Source organism: Neltuma alba, unplaced genomic scaffold (genome assembly GCF_004799145.2).
Source record: "Neltuma alba isolate B1F8T4 unplaced genomic scaffold, ASM479914v2 tig00010816_pilon, whole genome shotgun sequence".
Lineage (NCBI taxonomy): Eukaryota > Viridiplantae > Streptophyta > Magnoliopsida > Fabales > Fabaceae > Neltuma > Neltuma alba.
The window spans coordinates 408,230-433,665 of record NW_021635624.1 but is presented as its reverse complement, the minus strand read 5'-3'; the positions used below and the strand labels follow the sequence as shown (position 1 = coordinate 433,665).

The 25,436-nt window shown below is 33.3% G+C and overlaps 3 protein-coding genes across 5 annotated transcripts; 1 reads left to right on the top strand and 2 right to left on the bottom strand.

Annotated features, from left to right (window-relative positions):
• Positions 1–1,055: 1,055 nt before the first annotated feature.
• Positions 1,056–6,865, bottom strand: LOC114759297 (uncharacterized). Its single transcript, XM_028948459.1, has 4 exons — positions 6,781–6,865; positions 3,806–4,081; positions 1,232–2,286; positions 1,056–1,148 (listed from the first exon to the last, which is right to left on the bottom strand). Exons 1-4 carry the CDS (start codon positions 6,863–6,865, stop codon positions 1,056–1,058), a joined length of 1,509 nt encoding a protein of 502 aa, XP_028804292.1.
• A 9,288-nt stretch (positions 6,866–16,153) lies between these two features.
• On the bottom strand, positions 16,154–17,260 carry LOC114759296 (uncharacterized protein At3g28850-like). Its single transcript, XM_028948458.1, has one exon. It carries the CDS (start codon positions 17,258–17,260, stop codon positions 16,247–16,249), a length of 1,014 nt encoding a protein of 337 aa, XP_028804291.1. The 3' UTR covers positions 16,154–16,246.
• Positions 17,261–18,407: 1,147 nt separating this feature from the next.
• Positions 18,408–24,319, top strand: LOC114759301 (7-methylguanosine phosphate-specific 5'-nucleotidase A). 3 transcript variants are annotated; one of them, XM_028948461.1, is made up of 10 exons: positions 18,408–18,496; positions 18,741–18,864; positions 19,081–19,141; positions 19,274–19,406; positions 19,661–19,784; positions 19,932–19,988; positions 20,078–20,174; positions 21,333–21,540; positions 23,192–23,252; positions 23,927–24,319. In XM_028948461.1, the coding sequence occupies exons 1-10, from the start codon at positions 18,417–18,419 to the stop codon at positions 23,984–23,986; spliced, it is 1,005 nt and encodes a 334-aa protein (XP_028804294.1). In that variant the 5' UTR covers positions 18,408–18,416; the 3' UTR covers positions 23,987–24,319. The 3 variants fall into 3 exon arrangements, with proteins under 3 accessions (XP_028804294.1, XP_028804295.1, XP_028804296.1); XM_028948462.1 differs by having other exon boundaries at positions 18,453–18,493; positions 18,717–18,864; XM_028948463.1 differs by lacking the exon at positions 18,408–18,496 and having other exon boundaries at positions 19,297–19,406.
• Positions 24,320–25,436: the final 1,117 nt, after the last annotated feature.

Below are 25,436 nucleotides of genomic sequence, written 5' to 3'. Positions count from 1 at the left end.
AGGTATCCTAGCTGGCAAAAAAAAATATAAGTCAGCTTCCCCTGATATCATGCATCAGCAAGAGGTTAGAAAAACAAAAAAGAAAAGTTGATTTAGGGCCCAAAGAGTTTGAGCGACAAAAGATGAGAAGAAATAGCATCGTCGGCCAGAGAAAATCGAGCTTATTTGCTTCTTCTCCATCACGGTCTGCGTCTTTGAAGGTCGTCACTTGTTACTTCATCATTTTCGTCCTTTGTTCTCTGGGTAGTTAATTTTTCTTCTCTTCTTCTCTTCTCCGGTGTGTGTTCATGGAAGCTTCTATCAAGTCTTTTTTCTTTAGTGATGTTTATTGTTGGTTGCTTCCTAGTTGTTCTATCATCTCACTCGCTTTTTTTTTTGTCATCTCTATGGTCAATGATCACTCACTCCTTTGTAATTATTGGCATTTGGAGTTCTGCACATATTTCACCGTAATATTGTTTTATTTTATTCATTTTGGGTTTCCCTCTTTATTTTATTCATTTTGGGTTTCCCTTTACTTTTGTTAGCTTATTGATGAGGTTTGGTAAAACTTTTGCTTCCCCCTCTTACTTTTGGTAGTCCTTGGCTTTCATGGTCTTGCTACGGGATTATCAAGGTCAACTGAAAATTTGTGTGAGTAACACGAGACCTCAAATTCAAATTCTCCTGCTTGTCGTGCAACCCACTTTCGTGATTGACTAACTTCTTTGTCCAACCTCTGTCTTGGATTCGGACATACGCTTCCATGACTTCTAAATTTCTCTACCTTCTTTCTATTCTCTTGAAATCTTGTCATGATGTAAGTGCGAATCCATTCTAATAAACTAATGATTGGAAGTTCTCGAGCCTCTAAAAGCCTCCCATTAAATGATTCAGATATGTTATTCATAATCATGTCACTCTTTGGATATTCACTGAAATGAGATTTTGTCCAACATTGTGGAGGGAACTTCATCAAATGATCATGAGCCTCTTTAGATTTATTTTTCAACTCATGCATTTTTTGCTTCCATCCATTGACATATGTTGCTTTCGCAGCTTGCAACACCAAATCTCTAATATCTACTCTTAATGTTGGCATATAAATGCCTAACACATAAGCGATGCTCAACTTCAGGAAGAAGTGACTCAAATGTTGGCATTAATCCCTACAACAACAAAAAATATATTGTAAAACCACAAAAGACATAAATGCATATGGATAAAAGAAATATAAATGCCTATCAATTACCTTCTGTTGGTCAAAAATAAAGACCCATCTTTGTGTTCTTCCTATGTCATTTAGAATATGCTCAAGAAACCATGACCATGAATCTCGATTTTCACCTTCAACAATAGCTATTGCTAAAGGAAAATACTGCTCATTTGGATCACGTCCTACTGCTACCAGCAATATTCCACCATAAGGTCCCTTTAAAAAGCATCCATCTAAGCCAATGATTGGTCTACATGCTGCTAAAAATCCTATCTTGACAGCATCCAAACAAAGATATAATCTTTTGAATCTTGGTGCTCTATCAATAAAGGGACGATCTGTCAAAATTTTGAATGTAGTTTCAGGACTTTTTGAGAGGACCTCATTGTTGTAATCCCATAGTCTCTTATACTCATCTACAAAATCACCTTCAATAGCTTGTTTTGCCTTTCTTTGTGCCCAATAAGCCTTAGGCATTGACACGACTGCCATATAATCTTCTTTAATTGTGGATATCACATCTCCAAGACTCATATTCTTATTTGTCTTTATTCTATTTTTAATCTTTTCTGACACCCATTTAGATGAAACATTCTTAGAACTAAAAGTCACACCACAAGTGTGTCTTGGATTATAAGTCTTCAAACGATATGTCATGGAATCCCTCTCCTTACTCACAAATATTAACCAATCACAACGTACACACTTTATACGGCACCTTACACTATCATTTTTAATGTATATTGTTTCATACCCATTCAAAAGTGAATACTCCCGAACAGCTTCCCTAAATTGAGTAATTGAGGTGAACTCCATTCCAAGTTCAAAGATATAGTCTTTGCACATCTCATCTGGATTATACTTTTTACACCCACTTGTCACAACACCCTCTTCCAAATCCAAATCAGATTCATCTATAGATTTTAATGAATCAGTTTTGCGATTCGATGATAAAGAGCCTGCATCTTCATCATCAGTCAATATTAAGGCATCCATATTATCTAATGACATGTTATCTTCTTCACAAAAAGTATCATCATCTTCCTCAGCAGTAAACTCATTGTCTTCATCACTACTCCCTCCATCACCCCCTAATTTTTATCATATGTTAGACATCACATAAACCACGCAAATTATATTGTAATATTAATATTAATTGGAAGTACTCACTTACCCAAGCTATTTGACGCATCCATATATATATCACACTAAAAAAAAAACAGCAATTAATAATCATGGTTAATTAGCTTAAAAAGACAAAAAGAGAGAATCAAACATAGGCATGTTTTAACATTCTTTATGGGTCTTCCCAATCTCTTTGTCACTTTGCATTAAAAAAAAAAAGATTTTCCTGGAAATAAAAACTCAACATGTATCATTTACATAGTTTGATGAAAGCTTAATAATGATGCTGACAATGACTATGAAGGCAAAACCAAATATGTTTAGGATTTTTGATGGATATGCGGTTCAATGTAATGTTGTTATTTGAATATTTTAATATTTTTGCACAGTTGTACGGTCAATCAATGAATCAAGCACTATGATCTCCAGAAACATAGTATATTGTTTATTTCATTTAATCAAATATTATCATGAATTCAGATAAGACATCTACAAGCATGGGGACCACTGAAAACAGCCATAAGCGAGAAACAAGATAAATATAGAACACATATTATTCAAATACACAGTGGGACCACTAAAGCACATGGAGCACATGGAGCGCATGGATGTATTGTTACAAATTGCACCTTTCTCCCTTACCGATATCCCTCTGCAACTGTAAAAGGTTACTCTTTTATCTGATCTTCTTTGTCGCCTCTACAATGTTTCTTTATCTTCTTCACGATTTAGTCTATTCTAATCTTCCTGTTCTTTTCCGGTCTAGTCGTCTTCTTCGTGCCGCTAGCCCTCCTTACTTGTGCGTTTTTTTCTCGTCTTTATAGGGGGTTACTTCTCTTTTCTTCGCAAGCCCTACCCTAGTTGAAAACATTTTTTTCAATCAGTTTCATGTGAATTCCAGGTGTGTATGACTAGGCAGCCACATCAGTGATTATTAACGGCATTAACAGCGTTTTCTTCCATGTAGGACGAGTTGGGATGACTAATGGATGATAAGGATCATTTTTTAAAAAACTAAAAATAAAAAGGACTGAGTCATAAGCGAGTTAAAAGTTGAAGGACTGAGTTAAAGCGAGTCATAGTTAAGGGACCGAGTTATAAATGAGTTAAAAGTTAAAGGACCAAAAGATTAATTTTCCCTTATATTTAATTGAATCTCTCGTCTAACTAAATAGAAAGTCCAATTGCAAGTTAATTATGATCTAAAGAGGAAGATGTCACCTCATTCAATGAAGGGCATGTTAGAGATTTCCAAAATCAATGACCCTTTTAATTATATTAAGTTAATCCAACATTATATTTGATTGAATATCTCGTCTCTAACTAAATATAATGGCTAATTAAATTAAAGAAATTGTCTTCTCTTGCCATATGTTTTCATCATGTTCACGGATTGAACGAGTCATAATTCAATAAAGGAAATTCTAAGTCGCATTTACCTTAAACACATGCAACCATGTCCTAAGTAATTAATTAGTCACTCACTGTTCTTGAGTGAGATAGTGAGAATAAAGATAAAACTAATGCTCAAGCCAACAACGGCAAAGCCACAAAGTGTTGCAATAATAATTAACAACACAAAGATGCCAGTGTAAATGGTTTTGAGTTCTGAACTGTGGTGTTGGCCATTGTTCATCTCACCCACAAGACCTTTGGCCAGTAGTGCAAACCAAATCGTTGCCAATGCAAACGCAATTCCAGCAACCACATGAAATATGTAGCATTCTAATGTTCCATGCATATCCACTTCATCTAAATCTGCTGTCCAATCCCCACAAAAAAATTAAAATAAAAAAAATTATTGAGTCGTCTTTTTTTTTTTTTTGAATTAAAGAGACGGGCACTAACAGTTTGACGTTACAAATGAGATTGAGCCCACAACTTCCTATTTACAGGTAAGTATCAATATCACTTGGCCACAAGGCCTCTGAATTGGAAGGTGGATGAAAAAAGTCCCAAAAGAAAAAACATTGCATCATCTCTGCAATGCAATTTAATTATAAATCCTGATAAACCCATTTGTTCAAGAGTCATGACTAATACCACTTATTTTTTATTTCATGAAACATTTTTTTGCCGAAATATTTCATGAAGCATACAGATTGAAATCATGTCAATATATGAATATAAATGTTATAAGAGATTGTATTATGTATAAATCATGTCAATTATGTCAATAGAATAACTCATTCTTCATATATTATGTGTGGGCATAAATAAATTTCCTCTATATATATACAAAGAAAGGGGGAACCCTCTTGAATTTTATTATAAATATTCATATTGTAAACCGCCTTGAATTTTATTAGAATTATGAAATTCTTTACTATTTTCAAACTTCATATAAAATTTTCCTGAAAGAAATAGTAGTGTGAGAGTCAAAATCATGGTTTTCTTAAAAGGTATCGAAACACTCCTATATGTACCAAAATCAGTTATGAATTCGAATTCATGATTATTTCATAAGTTATCAAAAACACGTATACGTGTTAAAATCAATTATATAAAATCAAAATTATTGTTATCTTATAATCTACTATTGTCAGCTTTTTAATTTCATAATTAATTTTGATATTTATAAGGGTTTTTAGTAATTGATGAGATGACTTTGGAGCATATGCAAACTATCTTTACCTTCGTTAAAATTATATAGAACTCTCTTTTATTTTCTAAACATACGCATGTTTTTCTTTAAAAAGAAAATATGTCCATATAAATTATTCGAAACCTAGGAGATGCATGTACAACTTGTTCTTTGTTACCTGAAGAGGATTGTATAAATTTTAAAAATAAACAAAATATTAATTTAGTTTATAGATCATCAAGAATTTTTCGTGCGTTATAAATTACAAAAGCAATGATAAATCAATCATGACTATATATTTATAAATTTCAGTAGCCTGGGATCCCCAGATTCAGGTTTTACAATTTGATAACAAGATCAAGCCAAAAATAATAGATTGATGTGGGGGGGGGGGGTTGAAAAATATCGGAAATCATGATTATTTAGAAAAAAAAATTAAAGTAATGAATTGAGAACTGTCTTAAAGAATCAAAAAAGAAAAGGACAACTAGAAAGGTTGAATAAAAAAATAAAAAGAACAGAATGAGCTATATTAAATTTCTGGGCAATATGAATGACTTTTGCTTTAATGTTATACCTTCGTTCTCACACGTATTATTATTATTATTATTATTATTATTATTATTATTATTATTATTATTATTATTATTATTATTAATGAGACATTTTTAATTTTGGAGAATCTAAAACTATAAATGCGTATCAATTGTTTCTCCTCCCCGTAAATTTGAAACTTGAAGGACAAGCTACTGCCTCTGCACAATCTATTAGATATTGATTATCAAGCAACATTTATCAAAAATAAATTAAAAACTTTAGTATTCTTTCCTCTTCTAATGATATAAATTAATTAATTAAAAAATATTTTATTTTGTCCTAAAACATAATTTTTAATCATTTATACTCAAAAATTTTTTTACCAGAATCATTTATACTCAAATTAACCACATTGATAAAAGTCTCATTTATTAATATATATATATAAAGTAACTTTTTTTTTCCCTGTCAACAAGAGATAAAATAGATTGATGATTTATATTTAAGATAACAAATACCTCAACTAATTTCTATATTTAGAATCGGGACTGGAGGACTGGACAGAAATCAAATCTTATTTCAATCTTTTCTCACTACCAATTGAGCCAAAACTTATTGGCTTACTATTGATGAATTCATGAATGAAGAATTCCAGGCGGAACAAGAAATTTAAGACACAGAAAATCAAAATAACTGTGCAAATTTTTCAAAAGAAGAAAGTTAATTACCTGATGAAAAGAAGCTTTCAATTCGAGTTTTTATATATTCTTTGCAACGCTGAATCACTGCCATCTTTCAACCTCCATTGAAGGAAGAAAATCAAAGTTAATAAAAGGTATAATAATATTATTTGGATATTGATGTTTATTAAGGAATTAATTAATACATCAATTTCAACCCCAGTCAGTTTTATTCTCCATATAACTTCTTTTCCCAGCAAATGAAACATGAAAGAAACAACTGAACAAGAAGAGGCATGGAGGGTCACTAAAAGTATAAATCTTATAGAGAATCAACGTCTTTACTATTTACTTATTAAATTATTATTGATCACACCTTCAACTCTGTCTATCATAACCGGTGTAAAAAAAAGTTTTCTTCGCTAGTATACTTATGGAAAACATAATCCAAAATAATATTTCAATTTTTTATAAATAGCTTTCATCTTTGAAAAAAGTATAAATTAAATATTTTTCATCATCCAATTGCACGAAATATCCATATTTTATATATTTGGAGAAAAAGTTTACACCAATTAAGACTAAAGAAAGGGATCTGAATATTGTTTGCACAGTTAAAGAACGTTTGAAAGGTATAAGAAGAAAAATAAAAGATTTACCTGAGAGACTTGAGAGGCCAAAAGAATTCCGAAATGTCCAGGGCGGGAATAGAGAATCAGATAATGAATTGATGAACTTGTCCATTCGCTATTTAGCTCTATATACAAAATAAATATTTATTTAATAATTTATTAAAAAGAGAAGATTTTCAAAGGTCATAATATTTAATCGAGATTAATGCTAAGAGCTATTATCAGAAAGCTTGAAATTGCATTGATTGTTTCAGATTGAGATAGCACGATTTACTATTCCTCAAAGTTATTAATGCTAATTACATACAAATTTTTTGTCCACGAATTGATGGTCTTATATATTAATTATTCTGCATAAAAAGATGGGACATTAATTAATTTTTTTAATGGAATTTATTCCACAAGATAAAACGATCCGTTAAACTTGAGCCTTAAAAACAATGAAAACAAAAAGCGACCAAACAGGCCTAAGCCATCACAAGTACAGACCCCAATTAAAAAATTTGCAAAAATTCTGTAATTTTTTAATGATAAAGAAGTGTCAATTATAAAATTATTTTTTTATTTATGTATTCATTAAGATAAAAAATTTTTTAAATATTAAAATATAAAATATTTAAATTTAGCCCCTCCAAAATATTAATTTGAATAGTTTAGATGAAGATGAGTACTCTATACTTATCTTTCCGATGAAATGTACTCGCCTTGAAAAACATAGACAAGGATGCGATAGTGCCCAATGTTTTGTCCTAATTGTAGAAGCTAACTATTGCCTATTTTTCAAAGTGTATATTTGGATTGGTTGTAGAAAAAAATGGCTTATTTTTAATTTGACATTTAGAAACTTAAGAATGGATAAAAGTTGATTTGTGCAGCGTAATTTATATTTGGATTGATTTTTGTAAATAAATCATTTTGCAAAAGTATAGTCCTTTGGATTATTATTTGAATTTGAAAACATAAGTTTAGTTGTACGTAAAATCATAAAAAATAGCATCAATTTTATCAAATAATATACACACATATGTAATTAATATGAAAACTTTAAGAGAAATATAAAAATAATAATAATAAAATGAAAAAGTAGTTTAGATAGTGTAAAATGATATATGTCTGAATTAACTTTTACAAACGTAAAAAATGTGGGCCCCTCTCTCTTTGCTTCATGCAGTACTTAATTTTTTTCTCTCTTCATAGTTTCATAGTTTAACTTCTTCTCTATCCACGGCATAATAAATTTCTTAAAGATGAAACTCAATATTTTAACTTCTTCTTTCCGCATTAAAAACGCAGAAGCAACAAATTTCTGCTTCAATGTTATCGTGGCTTTTTATACAAAAGCCAAATTGCCCCACGGCCAATGCAAACATCCCAAATTCAGGGCTTTTTCTAATTTGCACCGCACGTTTGGGCATCAAAACATTGTCCTCCCAAACACACCCAAAGACGCTTCCAATGACATGGGTATCCCACGGATAAAAAGAAGGCCATATGAGTAACACATATCGAAACCTTGATGCTTAATACTGGACATTCGGGAAAACCACACTTTCCCTCTTGTAAGTTAGTGCTAAGAAACTGATCGCAAACAAGAGAGACCACTAAGGTGAGAATCGTGTTCCTCTTCAAGTGAAACCTAATCATCTAAAGAATCAAGGACTGAGGTTTGAGTAAGGTGGCACTGGAAAAGATAAACGAGAGAGGATAGATGAAGGATGATGGAAGACAGAAATGCGACGGCAAGGAAGAAGGTGGAGGCAGTGGGTGGAGCTGAGCAAGGAAGAAGACGGTGGTGAAAGTGGTGAATCTGAGAGAGGGAGAGAGATAAACTCAAATGTTTTGCGTACTACCTCATATGACTAAGCCTTATACAAAACACCGAATTAAGGAACCCTCAGTTAAAATATGAGTCATGAACTTGTTGTGGGACTGTTTAATAATTAAATTCCTTCCTTAGAATTAAGCAATAATTTTTCAGTTGACTCCTTAGAATTAAGCAATAACTTTTCAGTTGACTTCTGATAATGTTCTAGTGGTTACTGAAGTCACGACAAAACTAAAATCTATTTGTAAACAGGAAGTGGGGTAGTGTGTCCATAAAGTTGGTATATATTGAGAAAGCTTATGACAAGCTTTTTTAGGATTTTTGGCGAGCAGTCTTAGTCAGTACGAAGTTCCCCCAAAGCTGGATTGATAGGATCATGCTTTGTAAATCAGGGCTATTCTCTTTTTCCATATCTCTACATTCCTTGTGCAAATGTACTCTCTTTATGGATCCTTCAATTGAAACATAGGAGCTTCTGGAAGGGTCTTAAGGTATCAAGAAACTCTATCCCACTTACCTCTTATTTGCAGATGACATTATTCTTTATCCTGGAAAATCCTCAGCAAATGCAAATTGGTAGCTCTGTTTTGGAGAGATATGGTTTCTGAGCTGGTCAAAGAGTCAACAAACTAAATCCTTCAAGGGGTTCGCTCCAAATGTGCCCCATAGTTCTAAATTGATGGTTGCTTGGTGGGCTTTCAGTTTGCAAGCAAGTTAGGTGATTACTATCTCTACTCTTTAACATAAGAGCTAGTTGACTAATTTAAGTACATTGAAAAAACTTGTTAAGTTAGTTATTTGTAATAAATAGGTGTTATCTTTCTTAAAATACTTTTGCTAATCATATATATACTATTAGTTAAAACTACTATTTGATAGAACCTTTAATAAGTGTAATGGTTACTTTGGAAAAAAAAAATAGATATATACGAAAGACAAAGTGAATTGAGGCATTATATTTAGAACTAAATTGAATGTCAAACTAGCTCTTATATTAAGGATCAGAGGTAGTATCCTGGAACTTTTGGTGATATAGTCAACCTCTCTAGTGTTTTGGGACTTAAATATCTCTCTCCTATCCATGAGGGACAATTCAAGAACCCAACTTTGTAGTCTCCATCATGGAAATCTATGAGGGATTTTCAACATCTCATTCAATCCATTTCATTGAAGTGAATATCCAATTGATGGAACAATTCAGTCTTCTTCCCTCTTCACGATACCCCAAGATTCCTGGTCCCTCTTCACTGCAGGGTCCATCTTCATTGCTGAATCCTTCTGTTTTTGAGAGCGAAGAGCATAGCTGGCTAATTCGTATATCTAAGGTCAGGAAGAAATTGGCTCCGGGCACTTTTGTTGGGTCGAATATCTCTCCCCTCTGATATTTTACTAGCTATGAAAGATTGTATTAGGTTTTTACATGGATTCAGATGCTTTGAACTTTGTTAATATAAGGTATTATAATGTAATGTTGCAATTGAAAAAACAATAATTTTTCATGAATAGAATATTGTTCAAAAGTAAATAAACCAAATCATTCTATAAAATTCAATTTCTAAGAAATAGTAACAAAAAACAAATTAATGATGTTAGCCTCGTCAACAATTCTAAAAGATTGGCCATTGTAAGTTTGTTTGCTATTTATGCCTGTTTGGAATCACATTTAGAATTATTTATAAGCACGTTTTATGTAAGTTGAGATAAAACTCTTTTCACATACTTACCTCATATTTTATAAATTATAATTAAAAAACTATTTATAAGTCATTCTAAACAGGCTCTTTAAACATCTAAATTTTGAGCTTGACTACCAATAGGGATTGGATCTAATAAAATAAGTTATTTCCTTACAATGTGACGAACTAATATTTGAATTCCCACTAAGGGAAATATCCACATTTAGTGATTAACAGTATTTCGAATAGCATTGCCTCTTAACAAATTTGTTTGAACTTGATGTAACATCCTAGATATTAAAAGAAACATTATTTCAACAAAATATAATTAAATAATATAAAATAATATTTTATTATAAAAAATTCAGCTTTTCCACTAAGTTCAGTGCAGAAGAAGAAGAAGAAATTGGGAAAAAGGTCATTTATTGAAGAAAGAAATTTGAGGGGTGTGGTTATTAAACGCAGGAAGAAAACGAGGAGGAACATGGTTAAAAATAAAAGGATAAATAAGAGGAAAGAGTGCTAGGTAGAGAAGAGAAGCGAAAAGAAGAGAAAGAGAGAGCGAGAGGTAGAAAGGAAAATCATGAGAGTGAGTAAAAAATTTTACAAAGTACATGCGATTTGAAGAATAAGACAAGATTTAGGTGATCATTTACATACATAAAAATAGTTCTTTTTATTAAAAATAGTTTAGGTACAGAGTAAGTAGTGAATTTTGATAATATTTGATAGTAAAAATTTAAAGATACATTATTAAGAAATTTTAATCAGTTTATATTTACCTATTTATTATTTTGGTATTTAAAATCAAATTTATTTTGTTGAAAAATCTGTCATTTATAATATATATATCATATTTATCCCAATTAAAATTAAGTTAAATAATTTATTTGGGTTGTTTAATATATTATTGATATTTTAGTCAGTTTATATTTATTCATTGACTATTTTAAGAATTTTAAACTAAGACTGTAGTTTAAAAATGTATTGTTCAAGACATATAGAATGTTTTTATCAATTCAATTTATGTTAAATAACTTATTTGGGTTATTTAATATATTATTGAGATTTTGATTAGTTTAAAATGTGAAATAGGTTAAGGGTATGTTATTAGAAAAATTTTGTTAAGCTAGAAACTTAAGTTATAAATTGAAAATTTTATACAATTAAATAAAATCAATATTTATTTATAATTTAAATGAGTTATTTGGGTGGAGGAAAAATGTTATTTGAAGTAAGAATTTTTGAGTAGTAAATATATGTAAAATAATAATAATAATAATAATAATAATAATAATAATAATAATAATAAATTCTATGTAATTTAAGTTATTTATTTGTATGTATATTAAATTGTATCTACATTATTTGTAAATTATCTTGTACTTTAGAAGCTGTAATTTGTACTCTTATTTCTCAAGTTGTGAAGTTAAGTTTGGAGTAGAGGTAGCTGGGGTTAACTTATTTTATATACATGCTTCGGATTGTAAGGTGTTTACTATGTTTTTATTTTCTCAAATTAATTTGTGAAAGTATGTCTATGAATAAAGTATGTATTTTCTTATGCGACAAATTTTAGTGAAGTGGGAAGTATGTTAATTTAATTATGCTTAAGCTGTATTTTATTGGGAATTATGTTTTCTTGTGGTGCTGAATTTGATATACTAATATTTTGTTATTAAATAAAATGAAAATGTGTTGTACTTTGTTTGGAATTATATCATCCTGGTTTTAAGATTTATAATATTTTTAATTTATATTGTAACTATGCATGGGGTTCATATGTGGAGATTGGGATTATGTTATGTGGAGGATAATTGTTCTTAAAGTCCTTGCAGTATGCTTACACTACTGATCATATCGTTTGGCCTTTTTATCAAACCCCCGTAGTTCTTCCTTTTCCTTTACCCGAAACTGAGAATGAGCTCTTCGGTAGACACCTCTTGCACTATAGTCCATTCTTGGGGGTATAGGTGTGGGAAGGGACTCATTACTTGATGTGAGTGGGGTGACCTTTGGCTAGGTTACTCAGCCTAGAAAGCTCAGGTCCTTGTCAAAGAGTCACGAGGAGGAGTATGGTTATGGGAAGGCATATTTCATTGTGTTGTTGCATATGTGTACTTTTATATGAATTGTATTGTGGATGGTGAGACATACTTCTTTTTATGCGATTATATCTATTAAACCATTATTTATTACTTAAATTATATTTAAGCACTATTTCACCAACTTACCATTTTATTTGTATATGTCATAAATTAATACTTGGTTACTAGGACTTTATGTCTCACCCTGTTATTTATCAATGCTTCTCAGGGGAGCCATCTAGTTTAGCTCGGCCTAAAGGGAAGCAACCAGAGGCATAGGCGAGCATAACCTAGTAGTCCTCTTTTGGTTTGGACATGTAATGTTATGTATATTGCCATCTTAAGGCTCATGATTTTGTTGATATATACTTTTTTTTTTTGTTTGGTTGTTGGATGACTGCATTTGATGGAGTGCTCACTAGTAAAAAAAGATCCATTTTTGTTCATTCTAGAGGCCTTTTTTTTGTCTATTTAGAAGTTATATATTCGTCTATTTCTAATAGACGAATATGTAAGGCGCATATTCATCTATCCAGGAAAACAAATGAATATGCAAAGCACATATCCGTCTATTTTGGCTAAAACAGACGAATATGGTGACTTTTTTTTATAAAAAAAAGTGAAATTATTTGCATTAGGGCTGAGCAATGGACGGGTTAGGCTAGCCTTATGAATAAACAAGTATGGGCTAGCCCATAACCCAGTCACAGCTCATTTAAGCTCATATGAAATGGGCTATAGGGCAGCTTGTCTAGGCTAACCAAGTTATGGGACAGCCCGTTTAGGCTAACCGGGTTACAAGGTAACCCATTTAGCTTTTTTTTTTTTTTGCATTTTTTTCAAAGCTGGCAATAAATTTTGAAAGTTTGGTAAAATCATATAATATCAACCATATTCAATCACACAATCTTACATAGAGTCACAGACAATCACACTTCACGAGCTAACAAGCAGAGTGAACAGCGACTCACCAACCTTTGCTTCAATCATCGACGAGAACCTGTCAAGAAGGGTGATGGAAAGGCGAAGACGCAGTCTCAAAGACAGCAAGACGGAGCTCCAAGCTTGAAGTTGAAGATGCACTGATGCAGCAACCCAACATCACAGGCTCGCAGATGATCACTAATTCATTGGACTACTAGAGCTTGAAGTTGAAGTCTTGAAGTTGCATATTGCAGAGTCACAGCCTTACTCTCTCGCAAACAAATTGATTGCATATTCACAGTTCACAGATCATTGGGGCTCAAAGTTGAACAGGGGCAAGTCACAGTCACAGACCAGAGTGAGGCAAAGTGAACAGCGTCAGCATCGTTCTTGTTCAATTGAAAAGGAGTGAAACTGGAAAGAAATGGTCAAAGGGATAATGAAGGGCAAAAACTAGGTCTAGCTATCTAGGAGAAAAATTGAAAATCATTAAATGAAGAATTAAAATATTTTGTTAAAAATAAAATATTTAAATGGGCGGGTATGGGCTGCCTGATGCCTTGCCCATAGCCCGTCCCGGTTATTCGGCTATCCCGCCATTTGAACCCTCCTGTTTATAGTCTTCTATTTGGGCTAATTGAGCGGGCTTAAATAGGTAAAAATTTGTTGGACAATGGGCTGGCTAGCAGGTTATGGGCTTCCTGCTCACCCTAATTTGCTATGTTAGTTTTTACTATAACTTGTAATTCTAAAGTATATGAAGCAAAACCAAAACAAAGTAACAATGACAGCAATACAACAGAACCAAATCATGTTACACTTTTCATACAAATCACAGTTTTAAGGGTCAAAGCAAATGACAATAACAACATCTAAATTAACTTAGTTAAGAAAAAATATTAAATATCTTAACTCAATCATAAACACAAGAAAGTTTAAAACTAGAAAATCTAATGACATTCTAACTTATTTAAATAGATATTTTAACTTTTAGAATCCCATACCTTTCTAAATTTAACATGGAGATTAAACATTGAGAACACTTAACTAACTATTATATTCTAATAGATTTTCTCTCGTAGACATTTTCACAAACACCTTATGTGTATTAATATTTAAACAAAAAAAATGCTTTTAATCTTAATATACTTTCCCAATCACTATCATTACTTTCCAAAAAATATTATTCACCAACAATCAGTTTAAATAGAAAACTTTCAACACCAAAATATCCAAACAATCACTTTCAACGCCTATATAATAGTCCTATACAACCAAAATATTCAATACCAAACCACAAAACTTACCTTACTTCTTACAAAGCTAAACCCGTGGAACAAAGAAGGAGAGAGTGTTGTCAAGCACACAAGAAAAGAGAGGAGGAGCTATCTACCATCAAGAAGAGAGGCTGGCCGTGGACTTCACTGTGTCGTCAAGCTGTTGCGTCACCAAGAGAAGAGAGGACTATCGTCGGCCAAGAAGGAGAAGATAGAGGAATGCTGGTTGTCACATGAGAAGAGAGGAAGAGGGAGAAGAGAAAGCTTGTGACGAAGGAGAAGAGGAGAAAAAGAAAAATTGCTGCTTGGGTTTGCTCTGATCTAATGAAAAAATAGTGCTACATTCTGAAAATTCAAATTTTAAAGTAAAAAGTTTTCGTCTGTTACTTAACAGACGAGTATATATCTACATATTCGTCTGTTACACTCTAACAGAGGAGTATGTGTTAGAGCATAACAGACAAGTAGGTACACACATATCTAACAAATGAGTATGTACACACAAAGTCTGTGAGTACATACTCGTCTATACTTTTTTTCTTCTGTTTTAAAAAAAGACAAAAATGACCTCTTTTATAGTAGTGGCTATTAGAATGGCTGGAAGCTATAAGACTCTACTATATGTGTTACTTTTATGTGTATAACTTGTGGGCTGGGTTGAACACCTTGTGTTTCTTGTGTCCTAAGTCTTTGTGGGATGAATGTTTATGTTGGGCTTGTGGGTAGTTACTGTGTCCTGAGTCCTTGTTGTACGTGTTGTTAAACTCATGGGTGTTTTATGCATTCTAAGCCTCTTAGGATGTTTTCAGAATAAAACAAACTTTTTACAACCATAGTAGTATTTTAGCACTTTAACTCAATTCTTTTTCTACTATAGTTATCATCTTAAAAATGGTTTTATAATTATAGATTAAAAAGAGGTATTTTCACGTGACTTTAGCAATTCTCGAGTCTAAAGGGCTCCTATTTTATTGGCTCTATTCACGCACACAAACCTTTGCCTTTTTAGTCTCATATTCTCATTTCATTTCATTTTCATTTTCAAAATTATTTCAATTCTAGTTCATAACTAAGTGACTAACAACTCAGAGCATACACTTGCACGCCCTCTTCATAGGACTTGGTTTACCACATTACCTTGGGCAATCCACAATGGCATCTTGCCTCATGGGTCGCATCTCACCTGCAAAAGAATCTCTTTGCATTGGGAATTCAGGAATGAAGGCCTCACTGTTATCACTTCATTATTTGCATCAAACAAGTTTAGACTACATATACTTCTTTTTAAACCAAAAAAAAAAAAAACAATTTGAATCAAATTCTTTAACCCAAAAGGGGTTTGAACTGACCCTAAAGAAAATTTGGGTCCTAAGGGCCACCTTGTCTGACACAGAAAAGGAAAGGAATTCAGAAATCCTCTTCTGAGTTAATTTCTATTCCGAGAATATTCATACCTTTCTCTTCATTAAATATAAACACACAAAACACAATCGATTAACAAAGTTTCCAAAATCACACTTTAATTTATTGCCATCTCTTCATTTTACAAAGCCAATCTATATCATGTGTGGCCTCAAGAATGAATCAGACACTACACTTGCCTGTTCTTCTTCAACCATCCATCATGACCCCAGCAAAAAAGAATTGAAAGAATCCCAGAAACGAAATTACATACAAGATTAATAATAAGAATATTATGTTCAACTAAGAGCAGCAATAGGGACAAATAACCAAACCATTCTCATTACAATCCGAACATTGATTGCTCTGTTTCTCTTCATCGTCTTCTTCCTTTATGATCCTTTGGCTCCCATTACAGCTGAAACATATCATGAATCGAACCCCATCACATCCTTCACATGAAGTGTTAGAATTTCTCAGTGGGATTTCTGCCAATAATGGTTTAAACCTTCCTTGTTCATGCAAATTTAGAACTTCCTCTGCTCCTCCTATGTATCTTCCTTTCACGAACAGCCTTGGAGGCAGAGGCTTTCCGTCTAGAATATTCCATAGCTCTTCCTTGAACTTCATGTGCATTGATGTGTCTCTTTCAATGTAAACAACCTTAAAGCTGTCCAATAGAAAGCGGATCTTGTTGCAGTCCTCGAATGTCTTTCTGATTCCCCGTAATGTTGTTGTGTAGAGAATTACAGAGTCATTCCCCCCAGGCGGACACTTCTCTTCAAATACCTCCAGAAGCTTCCATGGTAGCTCTTCTTCTTCTTCTCGTTCTTCTTTTTCTTCTACTCGCTCTTCAAAAAATTCAATTTTCTCTGCTGATTTTCTCAGTTCTACATGTTCCTTCACTGCTTGCTCAAATGCTGCCAGCAAAAGCGGGTCAAATAGGCTTTCAGAGTTCATGTCGGGTCGCCGGAAAGACGAGATGTCAATCTCTGCTAACGGAGGGGGTTTGGATGATCTTGACGTATCTTGTTCTTTTGATCTCAGACATGGAGGCCCAGTGTTCTCCTTGTCGTCACTGTACCCTTCTTCAAGATCTCTCATTTGTTGAGACACATCAATCACCTCACATTCTTGTACCTCAGCCTTTCTGGGCTCATTTTCTTGGGAAACAACCAGGTCCTTAAGATTGAAACTCGAACTGTTCGTAAAAGATTCAACATACCCGTTAAGTGCCTTGATCTGAAGAACTCGATCCTGCTTCAGATAATCAGCTGGTCGGATTGTTTTGAGCTTCTTGAGGATTTTCCCCTTCATCCCCCCGAGGATTCTGGGTTTGAAATTATTCGACGAAGAAAGTTTCAGGTAGGTTTAGATTTACGTAGCGGCGTGGAAAACAGAAAATCAGAGAGCTTAGACTTTCTTTTGTTTCACCTTCGCTTCTTCTTCCAGGTCGCCTGAGAGGGACAGAGCTCCAACGGCTAGTTCAGATTTTTGGCTAATTTTAAATTTTAAATTTCGAAGGCGTTGGGGATAAAAAAGAAATAATCATAAAACGTCCTACAACGCGACAAATGATATGTCAATGGATGCTTCTGGCCGTTGAAAGCGTTCCACGTGCTTTAATAAGAGAAGTCCGATATGGTTTGGACACGTGTCAAATCACGGGCGGACTTTTATGGTTACAGATAGAAGAAGGGGTAAAGAAAAAAGTGCTCTTATCAAAATAAAACTTTTTTTATATATTTATCTTAAATTTTGCAGTCAGTTATATTTAAAATGATGTGAATTTAACAGAAAAAAACATAAATTATAATTTTTGAGAATAAATTGGTTTTTTATATTCTAAATTAATTTGAAGCTAAATTCTTAAAAACTTTTTGTTTATAAAAAATAAATTTATTTTAAAATTATAAATAATTTGAGTCATTAAACATAATTGTTTTTATTGTCATTCAAAGCGCAAATTAAATATATTAACCCTTTGAAAACTTTTCTGGTAAAAAAATCCTTTAAAAATTTAAAATGACAAATTAATTTTATTTACAATTAACGAAATTTATGAAAAGGCCAAAGCTACCATATCAAATTTAAAATAAATTAGAGTAGTTTTTAACTTTTTATTCAAGTTGCTGCGTTCCTCAAAAAGTGCTCTCTTTTTTTTGGGTGATTTGTGCGTCACATGGGCATGGGCTAGTAAGTAGCAACGGTCTTTCTTTTTTATTTTTTTTAACAAAAAGTAGAAAATCCTTCTCTTTTTTTAATCATTGTAATGTGATATAAACTCCACGATTAAGTAAAAAAATATGCTGGCAAAAAAAAAATTAAAAATTAAAAAAAAAAAAAAAAAAACTAAAAAGTGCTCTGAACGACTGAACCGAAGAAAAATCAATGCGCGCAAGGCTTTGTTAATGGCTATGTGGCATTGTCTCTGAGCTCGCTCTCTTTCTCTCTCTCCTCGCTGACTGACTCAATGAGTTATCGCGTTAATGGCCTTACAAGTATACCCCTTAGCGCTTTTCGCAAACCTCACTTTCGCCGCTACTTCAGGTTAATTCCCTCCTTTGACTTTATTCCTTCTCAAACCTTACTTTTTGAGAGTGAAATTCATAAAAATATCACAGCAAGCCTTACTTTTCCTCCTCTAGAAACCCCGTTTTTCTTTTCCCCTTTTCGTTCCTTTTGGGATTACATAAGCCCCATGTTCCTAAATCTTCTAGTTTTCGCTCTTCTAATAGCTCTGTGATTACGTCTATCTTTCTTTTCTTTCAAGGGCTTCGTTTTGTTGTGTTTGTTGTTGGAAGCATTTGGAAATGGAAGAAAGTGTCGCCAACAAAGATCCAGAATTGATTGTGGGTGACCCAGATTCGCTAGCCAATAAAATTTCCGCAATTCGTTCGGCTGGTCCTCAAAAACTTCAGGTTTCATATGCATGTTTTGGTTATCAACGTTTCTCATTAGACCAGCGTGTCACTTTTTTATAGTGTTTCATGATTTTTATTGTTTCAGTGAATTCAATCAATGTAGTGTTTGAGAAAAGTGGTCGCATTTAGTGCTGGATTTTAGTTCCTATGTTTTCTTGTCACGCATAATCAAGTTTTCAATTCATCATTATATTCACAATTTTCTGATGCCAGGTGATTGCTGATTTTGATGCCACATTAACAAAGTTCTGGGCTAATGGAACTCGAGGGCAGAGTATGTTCTCTATGGAGCTTCTGTAATTTCTTTCCGTTTTTGTCTTGCTTTTATGAAATTTCCTTTCTAAGGGAGGGAGGGAAAAAAAATCTCAGGTGGATTTTAGTTCTCTTATCTCTAAAAAGTGTGTAGGCAGTCATGGCCTTGTGCAACAGGGTAATCCAGAATACGATGCCAAAAGACAGCAGTTATATGATTATTACCACCCGTTAGAATTTTCACCAGATATTGGACTTGAAGAGAAAACGAAGCTCATGGAAGAATGGTATGTGACACAGTTCCCCATTGGAGAAAGTAAGCACTGATTTAGCCATATCATTCAATACCGACACTAATGCTTCCTGCTTAAATTGCATAATCACTGATCACTTCCAATATGATATTAACACTGAATTCTCAATTTTGTATCGTGGTAGCTAAACTAACTTTATCTTTCTATATTAAGTCTCTGAATTTTTTTTTTTTTTGGCAATTGCCTACTTTGGTTCCAAACACTCAAAGTGCTAATTGTTCATTTAGGTGGAGTAAAACTCATGCTCTTTTAATTGAGGGAGGACTCACAAATGAGTCAATCAAACAGTCTGTTGCTAATGGCAACATTGCTTTCAGGGAGGGTGTTTTCGAACTATTTGAGTTTTTGGAGGTATATTTCCTGTCTTTTGGAAAATGTGCTGCATGCCATTCTTTCATATGGTGAATGTGTTCTGTATAAAGCGAACCAATTGAATATAATTTCTCAATATTGTCCACAAGCTGACGTTGATTCCCATTTTCCATTTGTACTTTGCAGGAAAAAGGCATTCCTGTGTTAATATTCTCTGCAGGACTTGGCGATATAATAGAAGAGGTTTGCATGTTCAATTTTGTCTGATGCTATACCCTCTGTTGTTATTTTTGCCTCTTAACTGCAGTGAATTCTTCTTTTGGCTGCAACAGGTTCTAAGGCAAAAACTTCATAGGACTTTCACAAATGTGAGGATAGTATCTAACAGAATGGTGTTTGATGAGGATGGCCACCTTGTATCTTTTAAAGGTTGATTACCTACATTGGGTTGGTTCTTTATGTCACTCATGAAATTAACATGCATGTTTTAAACTCTTCGTGTCAGAAGATTTCTTTTCTCTTTTTCTTATTTCCAACAAGGGTGAGGATAATTTTTGGAAAAACAATGTGGAGGTCTTCAGTAGCTGTTCTGTCGTTGCCTAAATGAGGAAAATCTTTATGAAGATGTCACCTAGGATTTGGCAGATAGTGTTTTAAATTTTACATGTCTTGTTGTGTACTGCTATGCTAACTGATTGCGTTCATGGAAGGAAGACAGCAAATGAGGGCTCTATATTATGTCAATATCTAATGTGTGAAATAACATTGCCAATGTCAAGACACAGGAATTCTTCAGTAACATCCTAGGTAAGCTTATGAATTGTGAGGGAATCCCCAAATTATGTAACTGCTGAGGCAACGTAAACCTGACCAAATCCTTTATGATATGAACTGTCAAGTCTCAGTTAAAGTTAAGTTAATCATAATGATCCTTCTGGAAAATGACGGGCTGGTAAAATTAGAACATATGAACCTAGGACACATGGGTGAGAATAATCTATCAGTAATTTCTTGTTAGAGCAGCAAATGGTTGGGGAATCTACATCACTGAATCACTGCATTATGGCAACGCGAATACCTCTGATATTGCTAATAACTGGCTTCAAGAAGAGTAGTACGTAAAGTAACACAAATATTCGTCTAGTTGAGACTTCAATAATGAGTACTTCTAGTATTAACTTGCATATTTCTCTAGCTACAGCCCTATGATTATTGTCTCTCTGGGTGTAATCAAAGAATCTTCTGCCCTCCAGTTTCTACCCTGGAATTTCTCATACTGTAAAAATGTTGACACAAAGTCACATGCAAGGAATTTAGATTTAGTAACATGAAAAAGTTACAGTATTATGCAATCCTTGCAAGTTACAGTAGCATGCTCCGCCATGCTAGAGAACACAATAATTAAATATATTATATAATACCGTAAGTTGATATTGACTTTCCCGTATAGCTTTCATTGCATAATTACTACATTCTGAGGTAGCTCAATTGCAACATTTACTTGGCTGAATCTTTCTCATTGGCTTTATCATCAACCATTATCTTTTCTATATTTTCCTAATTTTAACATACCAACTTCGTTTACAGGAAAATTGATTCATAGCCTAAACAAAAATGAGCATGCTCTTGATATGGGTGCCCCTGTTCATAATCATTTGGGTGATGAGGGTGATCCTAATGAAGACAATGCCTCCATCAAGTACAGAACCAATGTTCTTCTTCTTGGTGACCACATTGGAGACTTGAGAATGTCTGATGGTTTGAATTACGAGACCCGAATATCTGTGGGGTTCTTGTAAGTTAACAGTTTTATTTTCTTTCTTGTCAAATAACAGCTCACACACAGAAAGAAACATGTAAATTTAGCTTCAATTATGAAAGGAACATATGAACATCATTGAGGGTCACCTATTTTCATTCTGATTTTTAGTTTTCCAATGGTTGGTTCCATGCCCTCGATAAAGCCTGGGAGCTACGGCAGATTGATGGGATTTTATCCAGTCCGATGAATATGCATATCATCAAGATTTTCTTGCTTGATCTGCTTTCTCTCTGTGCCTTGTGCCTTATTGAAAGATGATAATTTGTCTTACACTCCTTAATATGTAATATTCCTTTGGCTTTTTCTTAAAGAAAAAATATTTCACAAATTTGGATATATCTGAAAAACAATATAGTTGTCTGTGTTGTCGATGCTAACATAAAGATCACCTACAGCTTTTACTATTTTTGTTGTTTATCTACTCTTTATGCTATAATGGTGCAATGAATCAGCGATACTATATTATACTTAAGTTGCAAGATAGTCAGATTCTTTGACATTATATCACATGTCAGAAGAATGGCAATGAAAAACGAAAATATTCTGTCTATAATTAATCAGGTAATTGATTTCATGGAGTCAGTTGTGTAAATTTATGAAATCATTTTTTCCCAGGACTTGTTCGGGTTTTCATTCTTTAAAAATAATTAATACATGTTTCATGAATGGGCTAGGAACAAAATTGAGAGAAGAAAATAAATATATATACTTTTGCGTTACAATTTAGATGCTTTCATGCTCTATCTTGTATCTATATGGATAAAGATGGGAGGGAGGACTAGATAATTGTTGTGCATCTTAAGTTATCTGTGTAAGTACGGTTTGAGGATAAAAGCCTAAAACAAATGGTCATATTGGACTGATGGCCTCTCTCTCTCTCTCTCTCTCACGCGTGCGCTCTAAAAGTTTGATTACTTTGGTCAGTTGCCAGTAGGTTCATAGTAAGTTGATGTTGAACTGGTTTATGTAAAATGATCAACACTGAGCTGAGTCACGAGGAATAAGTCGACATTGTAGCAATGGCAAAATAAGTATTTAATCGAGTTCTCTCAAAACTTTTTTCTTTTTTTCTTTTTCTTTTTTTGTCAAAATGGTTTTTGGTTGCATTGAATGACAGCATAAAAGGGAGGATAGTTGAGCAAACAGTCGTACTTGCTAGCTCAGCCTATGAATATAGGGCCAAAGAACATTGAAAAGGGAAATATGATAATTTTTTTTTCAAGAAAAAGAATTCAACTGATATCACCTGTCTTATATTCCAGATACCAGATGTTATAGTTGGAATTTTTATTTCACCCTTCTTCCTCTAACTCCTAAATGCATAATGCCACGAGCCACGTTTGTGGTCTGATTCTATTTTCTTTATTGTGGATTGAAGGTTGGGGACGACTGTAGGAAGTCTTTAGGTAGTATTTTTTGACATAATTCTCAGAGAAGCCTTTTGTTTTGTCTTCTCAAATGACCTGATATTGTTTGGCTAATGCCTTCCAGTTTCATTGATTGTTTATTATGTCTGCAAATGGATATCATTATAGTTGTTCTTCTAATTTCCCTTGCAGTGATTTAGTGCGGTAGTTTTGAAAAAACAAGTTACTGAGTTTACTCTGCCATATTATTTTACCAGGAATCACAACATTGAGAACTCACTTAACTGCTATCGAGAATCATTTGATGTTGTTCTTCTGGTAAGTTGACTGGATAAATTGCAATATATCATCATATTTTTGGTTTCTTCCCATGTGTATGACCTCAATGGCAAGGATCTTTATTTCCTATAGTACCTATACAGTGACGAATAATAACTTTATGTTCCTTTTCTTCTTCTTTCCTGTTAAATCAAGTCTCCGACGTTTTAGTCAAATGCATAACACACCAACTAAACCGCCAGAAGTCCCAGGCGACTAACTTTATGTCAAACTTAATACGTAGATGCATCTGGTGATTGGACTTTAGGTGATTGTTTGTTTACTCTTTCAATGGAAAACTATGTTTTACTAAACCTATTTGTAGCTGACACCAACATCCATAAAACTTGTTCAATTGAATTGAACATCTTAAAAAGGAAAAGAAAAAGAGAAAGAAACACAGTGCGGCTAATTAAGTTGTAGAATTGTAATTCAGAAAGAGGGAGAAAGAAGGAGAAACAGAGAGAATGGAGGGGAATAGATAGAATTAGGAGAGACAGAGAGGTAGACGAGAGAGAAAGATATAAGGGAAAACTTAGTCCATTCACTTATACGCAAGCCCAGCTACAACTTAACCCAATCCCTTTATTATATAGGCCTAAGGACTTGTTAACTAACTATGTTCCATTTATTACAATTATATATCAAATCTTAACTAAATTTTTTTCCTGCAGAATGATGCACCAATGACAGAAGTTGTCAAGTTGGTCTCTTCAATGTGCCCAAAGGAGTAGTAGGCATTGCTACAGCTATTTACTATGTAGTCTTGCTGCCATCATATTCTTTTTGTTTCATCCTTCGTACGGTAGATATTACTTGGTGGAAGGTTTAGTGATTTCATGTTTGCTCTAGGATTATCTAGCAGAGCAATCATACATGGAAGAATTTTTATTAGTTGTAATGTAGGAGCAGTTGGTTGTGTTTGCTACAAGCGTTAACAAACAGAAATATGACGCGTCAAAATCCTTCTTTATGGAAGCAATCTTGACAGTGAGTTGTAAAAAGTGTACGCATATTATAATTTTGTTGGACAGCATGATACAAATCTCAAAAAGAATTTTTCTTCATTCTTGTCCTTGCACAATAGAGTGGGGTGTGGATCCGCTGAAGTTGACAAATTTAGAGAGTGAATATTAACTAAAATTGAAAAGTAAACTTCATCCAAATTCACTGTTCTCAACTTCACTAGATCCAGACGGTGACTGGATTGGTTATCTTAGGCAATAAAAAAATTCCCTTAATCTTGTTCATTGTCATTTGGTTAGTTCTTATTTCAGTGATTATGTCATTGCATTTTGTCTGCTTTTTGCATACGCGTATGCCCCGAAGTGCTTGCAGTCGGGCATGTGTCTGTAAAATCAAATGGAAGAACAGTGATCATATATTTGCCTGAAAGTATCAATAATGATAGACAAGAATTTGAAGAGTGATCTCAGTATAAGTGGTTCGGCAAGTGTGTTGTGTGGACAGACAAGAATTCAATGGAAGAACAATAATTGTTTTTATTTTATACAGGAACAAGAATTGCATTTTATACCTGCTAGGTATTAATAATTATAGACAGGTATGTGAAGAATGATTACTGGGTAAGTGGGCAAAACATTTTATGCTATGTTGTGTATTTGAAATAGTTGAATTGGAGTTCGAGTTGTTTGGTTGAGCAGCAAAACTGATTCCTGTGATTGTTGGATATATAAGCAGGTAGAAGATGCACATATGTGCAAGAATTAAGCATGTTGATTTTAAAGAGTACTATAAATGATGTTTCTAGGCCATTCTACACATGGTAATTTTGACTTAAATGCAGATACACCTCTTTAAGTCATTTACCAAGAAATAATGAACCAAGTTAATTGTATGAGAATTATTTGCATAAATGTAAAAGTTCAGGAAGGTTTCTCGTAAAGTTTCAAAGGCCAGGGATGTTATTTACATATGACATAAAATTCAAGGGATACTGTATAATTTAGCCTTATTTATTTATTTATTTCAACATAAGAATAGCAAGGGCTAATGGTACCTCTTTTGAATTTTATTCCAGAGAATATTATGAATTTATCAGAGAAATTCATTATGAAACGAAATTAACACATTAAAAAGAGGCGTTATTTGTTTAGTTAGTTAATGGGCAAATTGACTGACACTCTCACAGATGATTGACGCAGGCAGGACAACCTGGGCCTG

Coding starts and splice junctions, on each gene's coding strand:
- LOC114759297 (XM_028948459.1), bottom strand. CDS start 6,865: ATGGACAAGTTCATCAATTCATTATCTGATTCTCTATTCCCGCCCTGG. Junction 4,082..6,780: donor TGGCCTCTCAAGTCTCTCAG/GTAAATCTTTTA, acceptor GGGATTGGACAG/CAGATTTAGATGAAGTGGAT. Junction 1,149..1,231: donor TTATTTTTGACCAACAGAAG/GTAATTGATAGG, acceptor TTGTTGTTGTAG/GGATTAATGCCAACATTTGA.
- LOC114759301 (XM_028948461.1), top strand. CDS start 18,417: ATGAGTTATCGCGTTAATGGCCTTACAAGTATACCCCTTAGCGCTTTT. Junction 18,497..18,740: donor TTTCGCCGCTACTTCAGGTT/AATTCCCTCCTT, acceptor TTGTGTTTGTTG/TTGGAAGCATTTGGAAATGG. Junction 19,785..19,931: donor AACTATTTGAGTTTTTGGAG/GTATATTTCCTG, acceptor TGTACTTTGCAG/GAAAAAGGCATTCCTGTGTT.
- LOC114759296 (XM_028948458.1), bottom strand. CDS start 17,260: ATGAAGGGGAAAATCCTCAAGAAGCTCAAAACAATCCGACCAGCTGAT.